At 41.1% G+C, this 17,392-nt stretch overlaps 1 protein-coding gene across 2 annotated transcripts in view; it reads right to left on the bottom strand.

Moving 5' to 3' along the window:
- Positions 1–736: 736 nt before the first annotated feature.
- Positions 737–17,392, bottom strand: part of MALT1 (MALT1 paracaspase) — a 48,096-nt gene continuing 31,440 nt past the window's right edge. For both annotated transcript variants that reach the window (XM_081320242.1, XM_081320243.1), the window contains 7 exons: positions 15,209–15,386; positions 12,434–12,508; positions 11,156–11,283; positions 8,108–8,257; positions 6,312–6,469; positions 5,925–6,050; positions 737–4,211 (listed from right to left, as the gene is read on the bottom strand). In XM_081320242.1, the coding sequence (XP_081176368.1) occupies positions 3,759–4,211; positions 5,925–6,050; positions 6,312–6,469; positions 8,108–8,257; positions 11,156–11,283; positions 12,434–12,508; positions 15,209–15,386 (1,268 nt within the window). In that variant the 3' untranslated portion in view covers positions 737–3,758. The remainder of the gene's footprint in view (positions 4,212–5,924; positions 6,051–6,311; positions 6,470–8,107; positions 8,258–11,155; positions 11,284–12,433; positions 12,509–15,208; positions 15,387–17,392) is intronic.

Here is a 17,392-nt window from a genome sequence, read left to right as displayed (position 1 = left end):
GTGAGAAGGTAACAGTGTTCTGTGCGCTTTTGGCATCTAGTCATGCTGGCCACATGACCATGGAGACGTCCTCGGACAAGCGCTGGCTCTCTGGCTTTGAAACGGAGATGAGCACCGGCCCCGAGAGTTGGAAACGACTAGCACGCATGTGCGGGGGAACCTGCAGGTACCTAGTTGGCCAAAGCAGGCAAAATGGCCTAATACTGATCTGGACGTACCTTATAATCTTTGTTATGCATCTCCATTGATACTATCAGTGCCAAGTTACCTTCCCCAAACAACATAGGGAAAGCATGCTTCCCAACCTCTCTTGGTGGCTATAGGAAGTGCCTGTTATTTTTTTCTATGTAGTAAAGTAATGAATTCTATCAGTGAGTGTTGGTGTACACTCTCTGATTGGGCTAATCAGCATATCTGCATGTGTTGCCTAAGCATCTGTGCGTGGGCGAGAGTCTACTCAGTGTGCTTTATTTGTGCAGCAGATACATATACATTTGAACATATTACCCTTGTAGATGCATGTATTGCCTCCGTTTGTTTCTGCTCTCTCCTAGCGTTGCGTTTGTGATTCTCTCCATGCGTGTTTGCTCCATTCTGGATCTTGGCAACATTTCAAACTGCTCCCCATCTGCTTCTCCCATTAAGATGCAAAAGAGGATTCCTCCCCCCGCCCACCTCAAGATTATGTTCTGCAACTGGCAGCCAGATCCAAGTAATTTTTTATCTTGATCTTCATTTTGCTAGTTTGTCCTGCCACACAAAATTTCATCTCAATTCCAATCTGTTTTCGAACAGATAAAAATACAGAAGGGTACAGAGAAAGAATCTCAAAATCCTCTACAGAATTTCTTTGCAACATTCTGTTGTCTTGGAAAGAATAAAGTGCCCTGCATGTGTGCATGAATAAATAAAAACTCAAGTCAAGGAATTCTTATAAATTATTATATTTGGATCTTTGGGAATACCTTAAATTAACAATGTTAAGAAAAATAACAAATGCAAAAAAAAAAAAGACTGAACAAGAATTAATTTCTTAATGGGATATTTCGAAACCTCTTTTGAGAATAGGCCGATAATTATCGGTAAATACTATAAAAAGGATATGGATGAAATTGCTTAAATAACTAAAGCTGACCTGGTACTTGAAATAGAATTAAGAATAAGCACCACCTGGAACGTATGCTTTGTCCTGAACAAGGGAGATTCTATCATGTTCTGGAATTTCCGATGAACAATTTGGGGACAGACAGGGTCCAGCAGAAACAAAACCCAGAATATTTTGGTTGTTTGGGGTACTGGAAGAGCAAAATCTGGAGAAGACTCTTCAAAATACTGTGGCCAGCCAAGAAAACAAACACATGTATTAATTATCAAAACCAACCCAGAATCCTCGCCAGAGGCACAGATGACCAGACTCAAATTAACCATACTTCAGCCACAGTAGGCAAAGATCTAGCTCTCTTATTGTGGGAAAGGTGCAAGGAAAGAAAGGAAGACCACAGCAAGGAAGGAGGTCTAAGTTACAGCAGTGATGGGTGCATCACGGAGAAAATCCAACTATGTTATCACTGAGTGGCGGCACCTACTTGACATACACAATCATAGCTACATGTCTATGGAGATTCTCAGTCATCCAGGTCATGGTTGTCCCAAAGATTGCTTTTTCAAAAGGCAACTGGATTTGCCTTTTGAAAAAGCACCTTTCAGAACTGAGATGCACCTTTTCAGAACTCAGAACTGAAGAAGCTTCTTGAATGAGAAGTGAAATGTCTTCAAAGAAAAACAAAAGTAGTCCAGTTGCCTTTTGAAAAAGCACCCTTGGGGTAATCCTAACTACACAAGCTCAAAATGGGTTTCGTAAGCAGCAGAAGGTTGAGTAGGGGGCTGGACTAGAAGACCTCCAAGGTCCCTTCCAGCTCTATTCTGATTGAAGCCATGATTATAAACCCTAATGGCCATTGTGGCTTGATCGAACAGACTATGTTTAAAATAAACAATGACTTAGCACAATGGATACACCCCAGGAAATGAAAGAGTTGGTGTTCACATGATTATATCATTTTGGGGGTGGGGGCGGGCACAGCCAGTGTGGTATAAGGGTTAAGCCATATTGTCTGTCAGCATAAAGGCCAGGGTTCAGCCACGGAAGCTCACTCAGGGACGTGGGACTATCAGTCCAGCCCACCTCACAGGGCTGTTGCAGGAAAATGGGAGGAAGGAATGGTCTGTATGTTACCTTAATTTCTGAATGAAATGAGGGATATAAATCCAGTAAGAGTTGACACTAACTTGATAGCACACATTTTTTTAAAAAAAGGACAAGTCTGATGCACGTTGCTTTTTTTTCTTTCTTTCTGCAAGTGGCAGTTAGCCTATCTCATTGGATCACTAGCCTATGTATTTATTTATTTGTTAAATTTATATGCCGCCTACCTCACTGTGGGGCCACTCTAGGCGGCTTACAACAATAAAAAAGATGAAATGAAGAGTGTGAACAGAACAGAAGTTAAGATATTGGAAGAATAAAATAAACAGTGAAAGAGAACACCGCGAGAAATATAAGTAGACTACAGGCGACTACAAGCAGTTCTTTGTTACTGTTCAGTTACAACGGCACTGAAAAAAGTAACTTCTGATGTTTTTCGCACAAACACTGCAGCATCCCCATGGTCACATGATCAAAATTCAGATGCTTGGTAATTCTTATTTATGACGGTCGCAGTGTCCCAGGGTCACATGATCACCTTTGGTAACCTTCTGACCGGCAAAGTCAATGGGGAAGCCAGATTCGCTTAACAACTGCTACTAACTTACTAACTGTAATGATTCACTTAGCAACTGTGGCAAGAAAGGCTGCAAAATGGGGCAAAATTCAATTAGCAACTGTCTCACTTAGCAACCAGAAACTTTGGGCTCAATTGTGGTCGTTAAGTCGAGAACTACCTGTATAACTATAAGGTTACCAAAAAAGAAAGATGGACAAGTAGATAGCAGAGAACAAGGAGGGAGGGAATCCAGCAGCCATTTGCAGAGTGGAACTCCTCCATTTGGACTCCAGGCCAGCCAGCAGAGCCAGGTCTTCAGGCTCTTGCAGAAGGATATGGAGGGTGGGGGCAGATCTTAGCATGCCAACTTTCTTACTCAACTGCCGCCACCGTTTAACTGGCCCGCGCACTCTGCCTGCCTCAGCAGTAACTGAAAGCAAAGCAAGTTGGTGCTCGGTAGCCCTTAACTTCCTTTAATATCCGCTTCTTTGGATTGTAAGATCATTCTGTGATGGCTTCTTTTCAGACTCCATCATAGGCCACTTTGCTTCTTCCTCTCAAAACGTTGCTTACACGCATGCCTGCTCTGCCCATCGGGATCGCCTGATTTTCTGCCTATTTGCTACTCCCCCTCTCCTCACTGCCTGGTGAAGTAGATGTCTGATGTCAGTCAGCACGTTAAAAATTCTGTATCGTAAAAGACTTGTGCTTGTTCTGACAATCAACGTGCTGGGTTATTAGGAAGTCATTTCCCGCAGAAATCTAGTCTGCCTTCACTAAATTCTTTTTCATCTTTTCCCTCACAAGGGCTAATACCTGGGAACGTTCCAACCTGAATTTCCGGTTGTCTGAAAACATTTTTAAATCTCTTTCGCCCTCAGCCAATACTGTAAGCCCAATGTATGGATCCAGACAAAGAGGTCACCAGGCCTTAGAATTTCATTCCAGGGCGGTGCCATTGAAAATGCTACGCCAACCTACACAGAAACTTGTTTAAGGCTCATGAGATAGTTTTAAACTTCCGGAGAAATCAGATTCGAGTTCGTCTGTGGTCTCCACAGGAATATTGCTCAGGTCTGAATCGGATGAGTGTGACCATTTTGACTGCCATCCCATTAATCTATCTGGAACCATCAAGCAGTGGCATCTTGGTGGCTGCCTCAGCCTTTCTATAAGAGAAGGACTTGATTGGACAAAGCCTGTGTAAGAATGCGGCTGATTAAGGTGAGATGGGCAGAATCCAGCTGCTTGCGTGGCCAGTGGCTGGGCGGAGGAAGTGTCATGAGGCAAACAACAGCTCTGGAAGCAGCTGCACTTGCCAAATCCTTGGTGAATGCGCAATTTAGCAACCAGCGGCTTGCCGATGTTAACCACCTTTCTTTCATCCACAGCGTCCTCAAGTCCCATGTATTCATAATGCAGACAAACAGTGAATGTTAAATCTTCCTATGATTTAAAGGGAGATATATTAATATTGATAGCTTTTTGCAGCAGGCATTCAGTGTAATTCAGAATATGATTGTCATCAAACATCTCTATATTTCTATCATGAAATTCCCAAATGGATACCTTAAAAAGAAAAAAAATGATGCTGGCCATCTATTTCCAATGTTGTGGCATCACCATATCTAGCACAGGGGTTTCCAAACCTGGCAACTTTTAAGACTTGTGGACTTCTACTCCCAGATTTCCTCAGCCAGCCATTTTGACTAAAGAATTCTGGGAGTCTTAAAGTTGCCAGATTGGGAAAACCCTGCACTAGACATTAGAAATAGATATGATGGTCTTATGCTGGCTTGCTCTCCACTAGAGAACGTATACAACCAGACAAACAAATGAATTTCACAGAAATAATTTGCTTTGAGAGGGAGACATTCCATGGAAAATTAAATCAAGAAATAAATATATTTTTCCCTATCCAGTGTAACTCATGGTAGATCAGTATTCTCCAGAATAAACTCCAGTTGTCTCATCTTATATACAGAAAGTTGTACTGGATCACCAGCCATTAGAGTGATTTGCAAATCAAATTACATTTTTTTTGCTAAGTCACACTGCAGTTTCAATGGGCAATTTCCTCATTCAAAATAGTACAGGGAGTCCTCGACTTATGACCACCATCACAACCAGAACTTCTATCACTAGGCAATGAGGTCATTAAGTGAGTCATTACATGACCACACCTGATTTTTATGACTTCTTTTCCACACTTGTTAAGCAAAACCAGCTTTCTCCAATGACTTGGCTGGAAGCTGGTTGGGAAGGTTGCAAAAGGTGACCAGGACACCACAACTATAGTGAATACATGTCAAGTGCCCGAGTCATGATCATGTGACTGCAATTTCCGTGCAAAGACCATCATAAATAATATTTTAAAGTGCCATTGTAACTTGGAATGTTGCTAAACAAATGGTTCTATGTCGAGGACTACCTACAGTATATCTCAAATTATACTTCATTCCCAAATCATTTCTTGGCCCTATGCATATTTAAGACTTGTTACAGAAGCCAGTATTCTTCGGTACTATTTCTTTTTCTAGCAACTTCTCCATACAGTTTGCTTTACTATTCCAGAGACCATTGACCCACATCCAATGAATGAAAGGTGAAACATTTGCCATTTGGTAGCCTTCAATACACATTTCTTCTTCTTTTTATGATGTTGTAGACTCTTTTAGTGGTGTGGATTTGGGGGTGGGGGGGGGCGCGACTGAATGGAGCTGAGAATTTACCGACCGGATGCTCTTCCTGATGCCTATGTAGAGTTCAGAGCAGATATTTTCTCCTTGCACCCTGATCTTCACTGCCTAGGATTGAACTCTCAACCTTCCAAGTAGGAGGCGAGCGTCTTCACCTCTAGGCTACCCTGCCGCTCCTTCAACATACATACTTTGCTTCTAAAGCTGCAAGCAAAGGATAACCTTAGTAGGTCTAGAACAGGGGTCTTCAAACTTGGCCCTTTTATGACTTGTGGACTTCAACTCCCAGAATTCCTCAGCCAGACAAGCTGGCTGAGGAATTCTGGGAGTTGAAGTCCACAAGTCATAAAAGGGCCATGTTTGAAGACCCCTGGTCTAAACAATAATTGAACAGCGTTGCTGCCACTCAGGGGATGTAGAAATATAAGAAAGCAAACCAAATTTGCCTGCAAGTAATTACCTTTAGCTTCTGTAGTGAACTTATTCTTGTGTAGAGGCAGTGTTTGGGCAAATCTTTTAAAAGTAAATAACTGCCGGTTTCCTCAGGAGTTCCTTTATTGGCCTCTTTCGGATCCACATCCAATTCCTGTAGAAATTGAAAGCATTAAAATGAAAATGATGAGGTGGTTAGGTTTTGCAACCCCCTCTCCTTCATTCTCATCCTTTATATCAGGAGTCTCCAAACTTGGCAACTTTAAGACTTGCGGACTTCAACTTCCAGAATTCCCCAGCCAGACTCCTGCTTTATTATCATGCCAAATGTGTTTCATGTTTAAAGCAAGATATTTCTGTTTTGTACATATCGTCTTCCCAACAATAAACGTGCCATCTTCTGAGACTAACTTACAAAGGGAAAATCGGTGACATAAGCATTGCAAACAGTAATTTCAGGCGGCTTCGTTACAATTCTTGTGTAGATGATCATGACATTGGAGAATTCTGCAGCAAAACCAAGCTGGATCCGAACCCCGCATTGAAACTGAAGGCACATACTTTCAGAAAGCTCTGAAAACAAGCACATATTTGAAGGCGGTGATCCATACCTGTTTCTCTTTAAAAACAGTCCTGCAAATAGCATTGTTCCTCATGCCTATTAGTCATGATCTTCCCCGAATTGCAGAAGTTTATGGTAGTAGTTCCGCAGTTTCAGATATAGGGAAGTGGTTTCCAACCACTGGAAGATGCTATCATATATTTTTCTGCCTTGCCTTATAATCCACTGTTTCCTCCTTCCTCCCCTTGTTTTCATTTACTAATAGCACCCTAAAACAACCTGTTACAGAGGTGAGCAACAATGGCCCCTTTGCAACCTGTGGATTTTAACTCCCGGAATTCCTGAGCCAGCAATTCTGGGAGTTGAAGTCCACAGGCTGTGAAAGGGCCATAGTTTACCCATCCCTGCCCTTGAAGGTCTCAGATTGTGAAAGGTTGCCTTGTAGGAATAGCAAGTGACAATTAGCAAATCTGAAAATAATTAAGCAAGGAGGGGAAACTATAGCTAGGAGCTATATTTAGTAGTTTAGGACAGGTGTAACATTGGAGGGGGGTGTCAAATACAGGTAGTCCTCAAATTACAACTGGTTATAGCAAACCCTCCCCCAAAGGTATTTATGCCCAGGCTCCAAAATTCCAACACTCCCCCCATGCAGTCACATGACCACATTTCAGGTGCTTGGCCCGTATTTAGGGCCGACTGCAGCATCCTGCAGCAAAGTAATCATGATTTACATTTTTGCTGAAAATTGGCATTTAATTCTGGTTTTTGGCAAAATGCCCCATAGCAAATAATGGTTTGGATTAACAACTTGACTCCAGAAGTTATGGGTGTTCCAACACTGGAGGTTTTTAAGAAGAAGTTGGACAATCCTACAATGGTGTAGGATTTCCTGCTTGAGCAGGGGGTTGGACTAGAAGACCTGCAAGGTTCCTTCCAATTGTGTTATTCTATTAATTGTGGTGATTTGCTTAATGACCTCTGTAAAAAAAGTCATAGATCAGGTTGATCACATGGGTGACCTGATTCGTGACCATGATAACTTACAACTATAAGGAGCAGGCTCCATTGTGGCCTTAAGTCAAGGACTTCCTGTAAATAAAAAGTATTCCAGAGATGGGGATGATTTTTTATCTTTATTAAAGCTATACCTGTTGTAGTTTTTCCATGACAATTCAGAAGTGTAAATGGGGCAGGATTGGGTACTACCAAAGTCAATTTTTTTGGAGGCAATAAAACAATTGGGGGGCAACAAAACAATTGCCAGCTCCTGAGTAATGGGGTAATATTGGCAAAGTAAATTAAGCAAGGAAATAATGGCATTTCCCTCTATATTTCATTTCCTTTGCTCCTACCCTCTATCTCTTCTCACTTCTGCATAGTTCAGAAGCTGATTCATTCCAAACAAATAACCTAATTTCTTAAGTACATATTTCTAGGCCATGAAGGAGCTACAGATTTATTTACTTAATTTTCTGCTTTTACAAATAACTCAAGGCAGCAAACCTATCCAATAAACAGTTGTCTCTTATTTTTCCCACAACAACAGCCCTGTGAGGTGAGTTGGACTGAGAGAGGGTGAATGGCCCAAGGACACCCAGCTGTCTTTTGTGGATAAGCAGAAACGGTTATTTTCACATTTACTGTACCATGCGCTTTCGCCCACTGTAGATTGCGTGCCAGGGCTTCTGCTGAGGTTACAGTTTGCTGAATAGGATCAGTTAACGCTCTCTTTTCAGATAAGCTGCTGCGAATCTCCAAAGCTTGCTTGCCTTTGGTAAGATGACACTTTCCCATATCTAAAAAACAAAAACAAACAAACCACAAGCTCATCTTGGTTAATAATTATGCTGTTTCTTCCCTATGAAAATATTCATTTGGTACAATAATTTCTATACTGCTAACCTTAAGATTCTAGGTAATACACATTATAATGAAACAATATAAAACAGGTATCCCAGTTGCCTCAGTTCATACAATTTAAACCAGACAATACAACAGATGATAGTCCCAGAACACAATCCCTGTTTAAAATGGAGCTTCCAACTTTTTCTTGAAGGTCAGAAGAGAGCCAGACATAAAGGTAGTCCTCGACTTACGACCACAATTAAGCCCAAAATTTCTGCTGCTAAGCAAGACAGTTGTTAAGCTAAGAAAGAAAGAGACAAGAGAGATCCCACCTGGTGGGGTTTGGATTCAGCAGGGCTGTGAACTCAGCTGAGCTTATGAATATTTGTAGCTCAGGGTTGAAATGAGGGGTTCTTGGTGCTCTGAGCTTGGTTGGGTTTTTTGCAGATATTTCATTACTCAAACTAGATAATATCTTTATGTTGCTGATGATGTTACCTAGTTTGGATAATGAAATGTCTGCCAGGAAACAACCAAGTTCAGAAAGTATCAAGGATCCTCAGCTGAGCTTCACTGCCATTTTGTCTACTTAAGGGCTGGCTCTATTCTATTCTATTCTATTCTATTCTGTTCTGTTCTGTTCTGTTCTGTTCTGTTCTATTCCCATTCCCATTCCCATTCCCATTCTATTGAATGGCAGGAGTTTTCTAGGACTGGGGTATGAGATGAAGGCGGCTTTCCTCTTTATAAAGGTAAACACTGAACTGAGCATTTTTGACGACTGTGTTTATGGATGTGCCATGTTGCCTTGTCCTGGTATCCTTTTTCTATTCTCTGTTTAGTAGGCAGGCTTGGAGTTCCCAGAAAATTGACTATCAAGGGAATAACTGACCAATGCATAGCTTCCTTATTTAATTCACTACCTAATAGCTATACACTTAGTACCTAACTCACAGGTCGGCAACCCGCGGCTCCGGAGCCGCATGCGGCTCTTTAAGCCATCTCCCAGTTGCCCGGTGCGCGCGCACCTCTCTGAATGGGTGGAGGTGCGCGCGCACCACTCCCAACGGGAGGAGGTGCGCGTGCACCTCTCGGAATGGGCGGCAGCGGTACCCGTTTGGAGACCTGCTGCCACCGTTTGGAAAGCTGCCATGGCCCGTTTACAGAGCTACCGCCTTCGGTAGCTCTGCAAACGGGCCGCGGCAGCTTTCTAAACCAGCGGCAGCAGGTCTCCAAATGGGTTATCGGGCGGAGGTGCGCGCGCAGCTCTCCGAATGGGCCGCAGTTTGGAGGTCCCGGGGGGTGGCTCTGGCAGCGCCCGGGCTGAAGGCGGCGCCACAACCCAGCGCCCGTCACCAGGGAGACCTGTCGCCGCCGGCGTGCAGGTGCGTCCACATAAAAAAAAGTGGGAGCCGCGCGCTCCCATTTTTTTTATGTGTGATGGAACCGGTTCCCAGTGGCTCTTTTGCTTTTTCAGGTTGCCGACCCCTGACCTAACTCCTTGATTTTCTGAGATTATCAGAGAAATTCGTTCTTATAAAAGAAATGGCACCAAACTAGCAGCAGACCGTAAACAATAGTTGTGACTAGCTGTAGAATCTACATAAAAGAGCAAAGAGAAGAGGGATTTCCTTCTCCACTCCTCTCTTACTTTGCTCCCGCAACCCCCAAAATCAGCTTCGAAAACATGAAGGCACATTAAACATTTTTCATAACGCTAGCAGCAAATTCTTAGACAGGTTTCATTTCTATTTACAAAAGCTGCAAAAAGGGATGATTTTGAATAGAAAAATGACAGATGCATGCTTTGCTAATTCTTTCATCACCACCACCGTTTTCACTGAAATTACCCCATTTCCTCACACAGTTTTGCTCAGACTTACAGATGCTTGTTTAAAATATGTATCTGTATTCCAATATGGCAAAAAAATCTATTTGAGGGACAATTTGGAGCAAAAAAATCCCCCATCCAGGTTGATAAGGGAAAAAAAGTAAGCTTATATAAATAAGGCATACCTGCTTTACTCCCTAGCTCAGGGGTAGGCAACCTTGGCTCTTTGATGGCTGGCTGAGGAATTCTGGGAGTTGAAGTCCACGAGTCATCAAAGAGCCAAGGTTGCCTACCCCTGCCCTAGCTTTTCACACAATAGTCTCTTGGTGTAGAACCAAATGAAACACCAAGTTAGGCTATGCAAAAGAATTGCCTGTATGGGTGACAGTTGTAATTAATGAGTCAGATATAGGAAAGAATTTATGAACTGATCAAAACCTAAATGTAGGGTAATTTTCTGGAGTGCATTCTTGTACGTCACTAATGGGTTATATTTCTGGTCCACAATACCTTTCCAATAAAGCCTTGCTTAGAAATTTCCTTCTAAGTAGAGTACATAAAACATGGGTAGTCCCCACTTAACAATGGTAATTGGGACAGGCAACTCAGTCACTAAGTATGATGTCACATGACTGCACCAAATTACAGTGGCATTTTTGGTACTTCTGATTGTGATTGGGTGAATCTCATATGGTTGTTAAACATGTTATATGATAACTATTTATGACTTTCTACCAGATTCCCCATTGACTGCATGTCCGAAGCCAGCAATGAAGTTTGCAACTGGCAATCATGTGGCCGCGGGATGCTGTGATGTCATAATTGCAATCCAGTTGCCAAACACCTGAATCACGACCACAAGACCACTGCAGCAGCTGCAATAATGAGAACAGGTCATAACTTCTAGTTCAGGGCTGTCATATCTTTAAATTGTCACTGAATAAGCACTTGTTAAGCAAGGACTATTATACAATTAATCCATAAACATTTCTCTTTATTTCTGGTAGGTTTTTCTCACCTTCTGCTACACCATCCAGCAGCACAGTAATTTTCTTGTCCTCTAATAAGCGTTCCTTCAAAAACTTCATGAAAATTCCATTGGCCAATCCAGACTGCTGAATTTCAAATGCTTCTGCCCCTTGACACCTTAACAATATATTGACAGGACGTTACTACCATAGATGGAGAGGCATCTTTATCATGCAGCATCTAAACTACAATGTTAAACTTCTGAGGCAGTGTTGTTTCAGATGGTGCAGCAGGAATATTTTTAATTATTCAAGTTGACCAGATAGGTAGAAAATAACTTATTATGTCAACAAGCCACAGACCATCTAATTGACTCTTTCAATGGATGGATGGATGAATTGGATTGGATTGGGCTGGACTGATGGAAAGATGGATGGATTGAGTTGGATTGGATTGGATGGCATGGCATGGAATGGCTTGGCTTGGCTTGGCTTGGACTGGATGGATGGATGGACTGACTGTGCAGGCCAGCTTCATCCTTCAGAGTGACCATTTGACATACAGGGAAATAGTCTCTACAAAAACCTATCTGCACATAATAGTATTTCTTTCTGAGATTGGATTGATGGATGAATGGATCCTTCCCACAAACTGACTCATAAGAGAAATGAGTAGCCATAGTGTCAGAGGGCATAGATGCCAAGTCTGAAAAAAGAGTCCTCCAAGTTCTGAAAACCAACAGTTTCCACAAACAGAATCTCATCTGGATTCTAGCCCATCTCTGTCATGGATACATTATGTGGCATTAAGAAAACTCCCTCCATTTTTCTTCCATTGAAGAAGAATAGCTGCTATTTTGAACTTCTAAACATACTCTGAGACTTAACATGTTCTTTTCTTCAACACAGTGAGAAAACAATGTAGGTAGTGAGATGTCTTAAACTGAACTGAATGCTTTATCTCCTCATCCTACCTTTAAAAGCAAAGTTATTTCTTTACTTCTCTTCTGTGGCAAGGAAGAGATGAGACATTCATAACTTTAATATTTCAATATTTTATAATATTGAAAGTCATGTCCATGACTCAGTGACAGAGGAACGAAAAATCTCTCTTGATGCCCATTCAGAGTTTAAATAATGATCATGAATAAAAACAGATTTTAACTTCCAACATACATATTATAAAGCTTTGCTAAAGCCCCAAGCAGAATTTTATTCATGTAATACCCATTTTAAAAAAAACAAAGATTACTCATATTATTATTAGTTAGAAATTGAAACAAGTTACCACATTTTAAAAAGATAAATACTTTAATAGCTATTCTTACGTGGCATATCCAAAAACTATGTTAGCTGTAACCTTCAGGGCATCCAAGATGAGAACGGTATTGTCATATTCATTCCTTCAATAAACATAAGAATAAAAAGGATAAAAATACCACTGAATTGGAATAGAACAGTCAAACAAGAATAGAACAATTAATGTTTTTATGACCCATGTGTATTATTGTTAATTTCCAAATCTTTTTCTTTCACTCCCTTGGAAGAATCTGCCAATGGATACTTAAGCAGAAGTGTGAAGTGCTTCCATCGGCTTGGTAAACAACTCATGTTGCTTTTTAATTGAAGGAGAGAAGTCCTGAAGAACAGAACTGGAATCTGAATTTCAGTCTTTCAAGTCATTTCATTTCTTTGGACGTTCATATATAGCAAGGACCCAAAAATCTCTTTGAGCCAGTGAAGCAAAGAGATTTACAATATTGGGTAATCACATAATGAAACATACAATCCATTCAGAAAGTAGTCAGACCCTCTTCACTTTTGTCAGTTTTGTTATGCTGCAGCCTGATTCTACAGTTGTTGAAACTAAATTTTGTTCTCATTAATCTACACTCAGTATAAGCTGACAGACTTATCAAAAGGTTTTATGACAAACACCCCAACAAACCAAAAGCCAGCTCCTAACTTGTGTTTGTTTACATTACAGGATCTGTTCTTTTGTAAGGGGGGCCCGGATGTCAATGCTGCAAACATTGACATGTTTTTGCACTGACAATATAAGAGACAGCCTGTTATTTTAATTGCTTCATTTGGGAGGGAGGAATCACCCAGAAGTTGTGATAAGATTGCAAAAAGCCAGGTACAGAATGGGAAGTGAAACCTCATATGTAAAACTAATTGGATAATGTGATTTATGACGTGTAGATAAGGGCCGGGGATTGTGTGTGTGTTATGATGGGTTTGGGGGGAAGAGATTTCAGATTCTGGCATCCCTCCATGAGTGCCGATGTTTCATTTCATTACTAAGTCTTTTTAGATAAATAATATGCCTGCAATTTGTTTGATTTGTCTTATTCATTGGAACCATGACACAGTAGCCCAAAGTGAAAACAAAATTTTAGAAACGTTTATAAATTTATTTATAAATGTTTATAAATTTATTAAAAAGAAAAAAAACTGAAATATCACATTGGCATAAGTATTCAGACCCTTTGCCACATCACTTGAAATTTAGCTCAGGTGCTTCCCATTTCACTTGATTGCTGCTATGTTTCTACACCTAGATTGGAGTCGACCTGTGATAAATAAACTGAATTGATTGGACATGATTTGGAAAGGCACACACCTCTCTATAGAAGGCCTCACAGCTGACAATGCATACTGTAGCAGAGCAAAAGCCATGAGGTCAAAGGAACTGCCTGCAGAGCTGAGAGACAGGATTATTGCAAGGCACAGGTCTGGGGAATGCTACAATAAAATTTCTGCTGCACTGAAGATTCCTAAAAGCACAGTGGCCTCCATAATTATCACATGGAAGAGGTTTGGCACAACTAGGACTCTTCCAAGAGCTGGTTACCCAATCAAATTGAACAACTGGGGAAGAAGGGCCTTAGTAAGAGGTGACCAGGAACCTGATGGTTACTCTGGTGAGATGCTATGTGGAGATGGGACAGAATTCCAGAAGGAGGACCATCACTGCAGCCCTCCACCAATTTGGGCTTTATGGCAGTGGATAGACAGAAGCCTCTACTCAGTGCAAAATACATGAAAGCCTGCTTGAGTTTGCAAAAAAGCACCTGAAGGACTCTTAGACTGTGAGGAGCAAGATTTTCTGGTCTGATGAAACCAAGATTGAACTGTTTGGCCTCAATTCTAAATGGTATGTCTAGAGGAAATCAGGCACTGCTCATCAGCTGCCCAATATCATCCCAACAGTGAAGCATGGTGGTGGCAGCATCATGCTGTGGGTTGTTTTTCAGTAGCAGGGACTGGGAAGATTGGTTACGGTTGAGGGAAAGCTGAATGGAGCAAAGTACAGGAATATCCTCAATGAAAACCTGTTCCACAGTGCTCAAGATCTCAGACTGACTTGAACCCTACTGAATATCTCCGGAGGGACCTGAAAATGTCTGTCCACCAACAATCGGCAACCAATCTGACTGACTCAGGTTGATTCAGCCTTCCATCCTTCCGAGGTAAGTAAAATGAGGACCCAGATTGTTGGGGGCAATTAAGCTGACTTTGTAATAATGCCGCTTGGGGTGTGTGTGAAAGCCCTAATAAGCAGGCATATACATAGAATGAAGGCTACTGCTAAGCTTGTAAGCCGCCCTGAGTCTTCGGAGAAGGGCGGGATATAAATGGAATAAAAATAAAAATAAAAATAAATATTGATTTTGAGCTTATATCAGCTGGAAGGAAACATTCAATGTTCTTAAAAAGCTTGGTTTGCAGCTGGTAATCATGTTATATCTACCATTTAACTTTGAAGGCAGATTAAGTCTCTTACACAACAGCGAAATATAACTCCCAGGAAATACTTCTTTAAAGGAGAATATCTGTAGCTCGGGGTTGAAATGAGGGGGTCCTTGTGTCAAGTTCAGAGTGCACCAAGGACCCCTTCTTTTTATTCTGTATTATTTTGCATTTGTTCTGAAAACCAAGTTTTTTAAAAATAATTTTCCAAGTACTGGAAAACTGTGAAACACGTATCTAGCTAGCTGATTTAACAAATGTTTCTTTCTGCAGAATCCCTATAGCTATGTATCTTGGGCCCTGAATTATCAGGATCGAATTCTTAAGTGATGAAAACAATATCATACCGTTTTCTGCACATATCCAGTAAAAATACGTTGAGGCCAGTATCCTTTTCTTGCATCAGTTTGAGGATGTTTTGCACACATAGACAGTTTGCAGCTCGATAGGGATTTGGAGCATCAATAGGAACCATAAAACTATTACCATAATTTTCATAGCCATGCCCAGCATAATATAGTAGACCTGGGGTGGGGGGGAAACCAAAACAAATTTAACAATTGTACTAAGCAAGATTGCTAAGCAACCCTATTCATTTAATTTCACTGCTAAACAAGCAAGGAATCTATGCTGAGAGATTAGGATAAGGACCTACTTCAGCTGATTGTAAAGGATGTTGTGCTTTAATGCAGCCTTCTTAACCCAACATAGTGTTGCATCAGTTTAAGGGTGTTTTGTATTGAACCTGTGCTCATAATACCCAGATATCACTGCCGCTGGTTGCTCTAACACCATCTTCCCTTGATTCCTTTCAGAGTGCAAGGAAAGTTCACTCAATTAAACAAGAAAAATATAATGCAGAAGCAAACCACTTCCGTACTGTGGCCAAGAAATCTGCTACAAATATCTGTTAAGTGCCCAGGAGTCGAGCTTATTTTGGCAAAAATGCTTCTCTAAAGGAAGTGGTATTGAGCCTTTACGCTTTCCTGCACAATGTAGCTTGAATAAAATGGAAGGGAAAGCTACTGAGTATTTTTTTAAAAAAATAAATCTTTAGCTATAAACTGTATAAAATTTGTGGGTATTGGAGAAGTTTGCTTCTATGGCTATGCAAAACATTTTTTGTTAAATAATCTCTAGATAATATCATGATATGGACTCTGAAGAATCCATGATAACAAATGTGGTTTTCTTTCTGTCGTGTTTGGATTTTCATACGTTGCGACCTAGAACTTTAAAAATATTTGATAACAATGTTAAAATATTTTTACATTTACCTGGCCCACCAGGAGGAAGGCAGAGCATGCAATGAGTTTCACTGATTAGGGACTGCCATCTAGTGACACCACGAAAAAGGGTTTTCTCACTGGTGGTTCCTTCTTTATGGAGTATCATTCCCCCTAGGTATGGTTGGCCCCCATCCTATTGCTTTTCTGAAAGGCCCTAAAAATATAGCTTTGCCAATGGGCCTGGGGCCCACGGACGGAGACGGATCCAATCAAGTGGCTGATTCGATTGTGTTGTTGCTGCCATGAGAAGGTTTTTTTAAAAAAATCAGTTTTATTATACGGTGGATTTTCTAAATTTTGTAAGCTGTCTACAATTACCTATGTGTGAGTTGGGCGGCTATACAAATTCGATTCAAAAATAAGTAAATAAAAACCAAGAACACAATGGTAATGACACAAGCATGCCTGAGCCTGATCAGGAAGCAACTGCAACATCACATCGATAAGACGCAAGTGATCTGAATGTTCCTGACAAGCCTGCTTAAAAGGATTTTCAAAGAATGTGGTGGTGGTCTGAAAGTCTGTGAGTGCTATTACAATAAATCTTCCTGTCAAGAGTGATTGTTGGCTCAGCAACATGAAAAGCTAAAGGCATTCTGAATGTCAGATCAGGAAGAACTAAGAGAGTCAAGCGTAAAGCCTCTGATCAGTGAGAAAGCTGGATACATAACAACTTCACATTGCGTGCTAGCATCTATTGCAGAGACACGTCCAACTCGAACTGATACGTGATTATATTTATGTACTATCAGGCGCTGGGCTCTTCCTATCCTCCCTGGTGAAGTATTTGTAATGACAACTACGAAAAATAGAATAAACTGGTGAGATTTCAGAGACATGCATTTCTCAAACAGTTTGAAAAAGTAATAGGCATGTAATAGGAGTATGAATGATTTGAGAGGTCGTAGCCCACAGCCTCTTCATTTAAAAGATTGTGCCTGGCAAAAAGACACGTGAGAGGGATGCATTTGATAGAACAGACCATGCTTGATTAAACAAGTATACACAAAATGAACGGGGGCGGGGGAAGAAATTTACAGCCTGAAGGCTGCATTCCAACTTGGAAACGGTCTTAAACACTAGACCCAGGGCTTTTTTTGTTATAGAACGCTCAGAACGGAGTTCCGGCACCTTTTTTGGATGGAACCTTGTAGGGTAGGCAAGGCGGGTTGTATGACATGTGTGAGTTCCGGCACCTTTTTCTTTTACAAAAAAAGCACTGACTAGACCACAATGGTGGGA

The sequence above is a fragment of the Vipera berus genome, assembly GCF_964194415.1.
Source record: "Vipera berus genome assembly, chromosome: 2".
Lineage (NCBI taxonomy): Eukaryota > Metazoa > Chordata > Lepidosauria > Squamata > Viperidae > Vipera > Vipera berus.
Note: the sequence above shows the minus strand (reverse complement) of the source record. Positions and strands in the feature narration are given on the sequence as shown.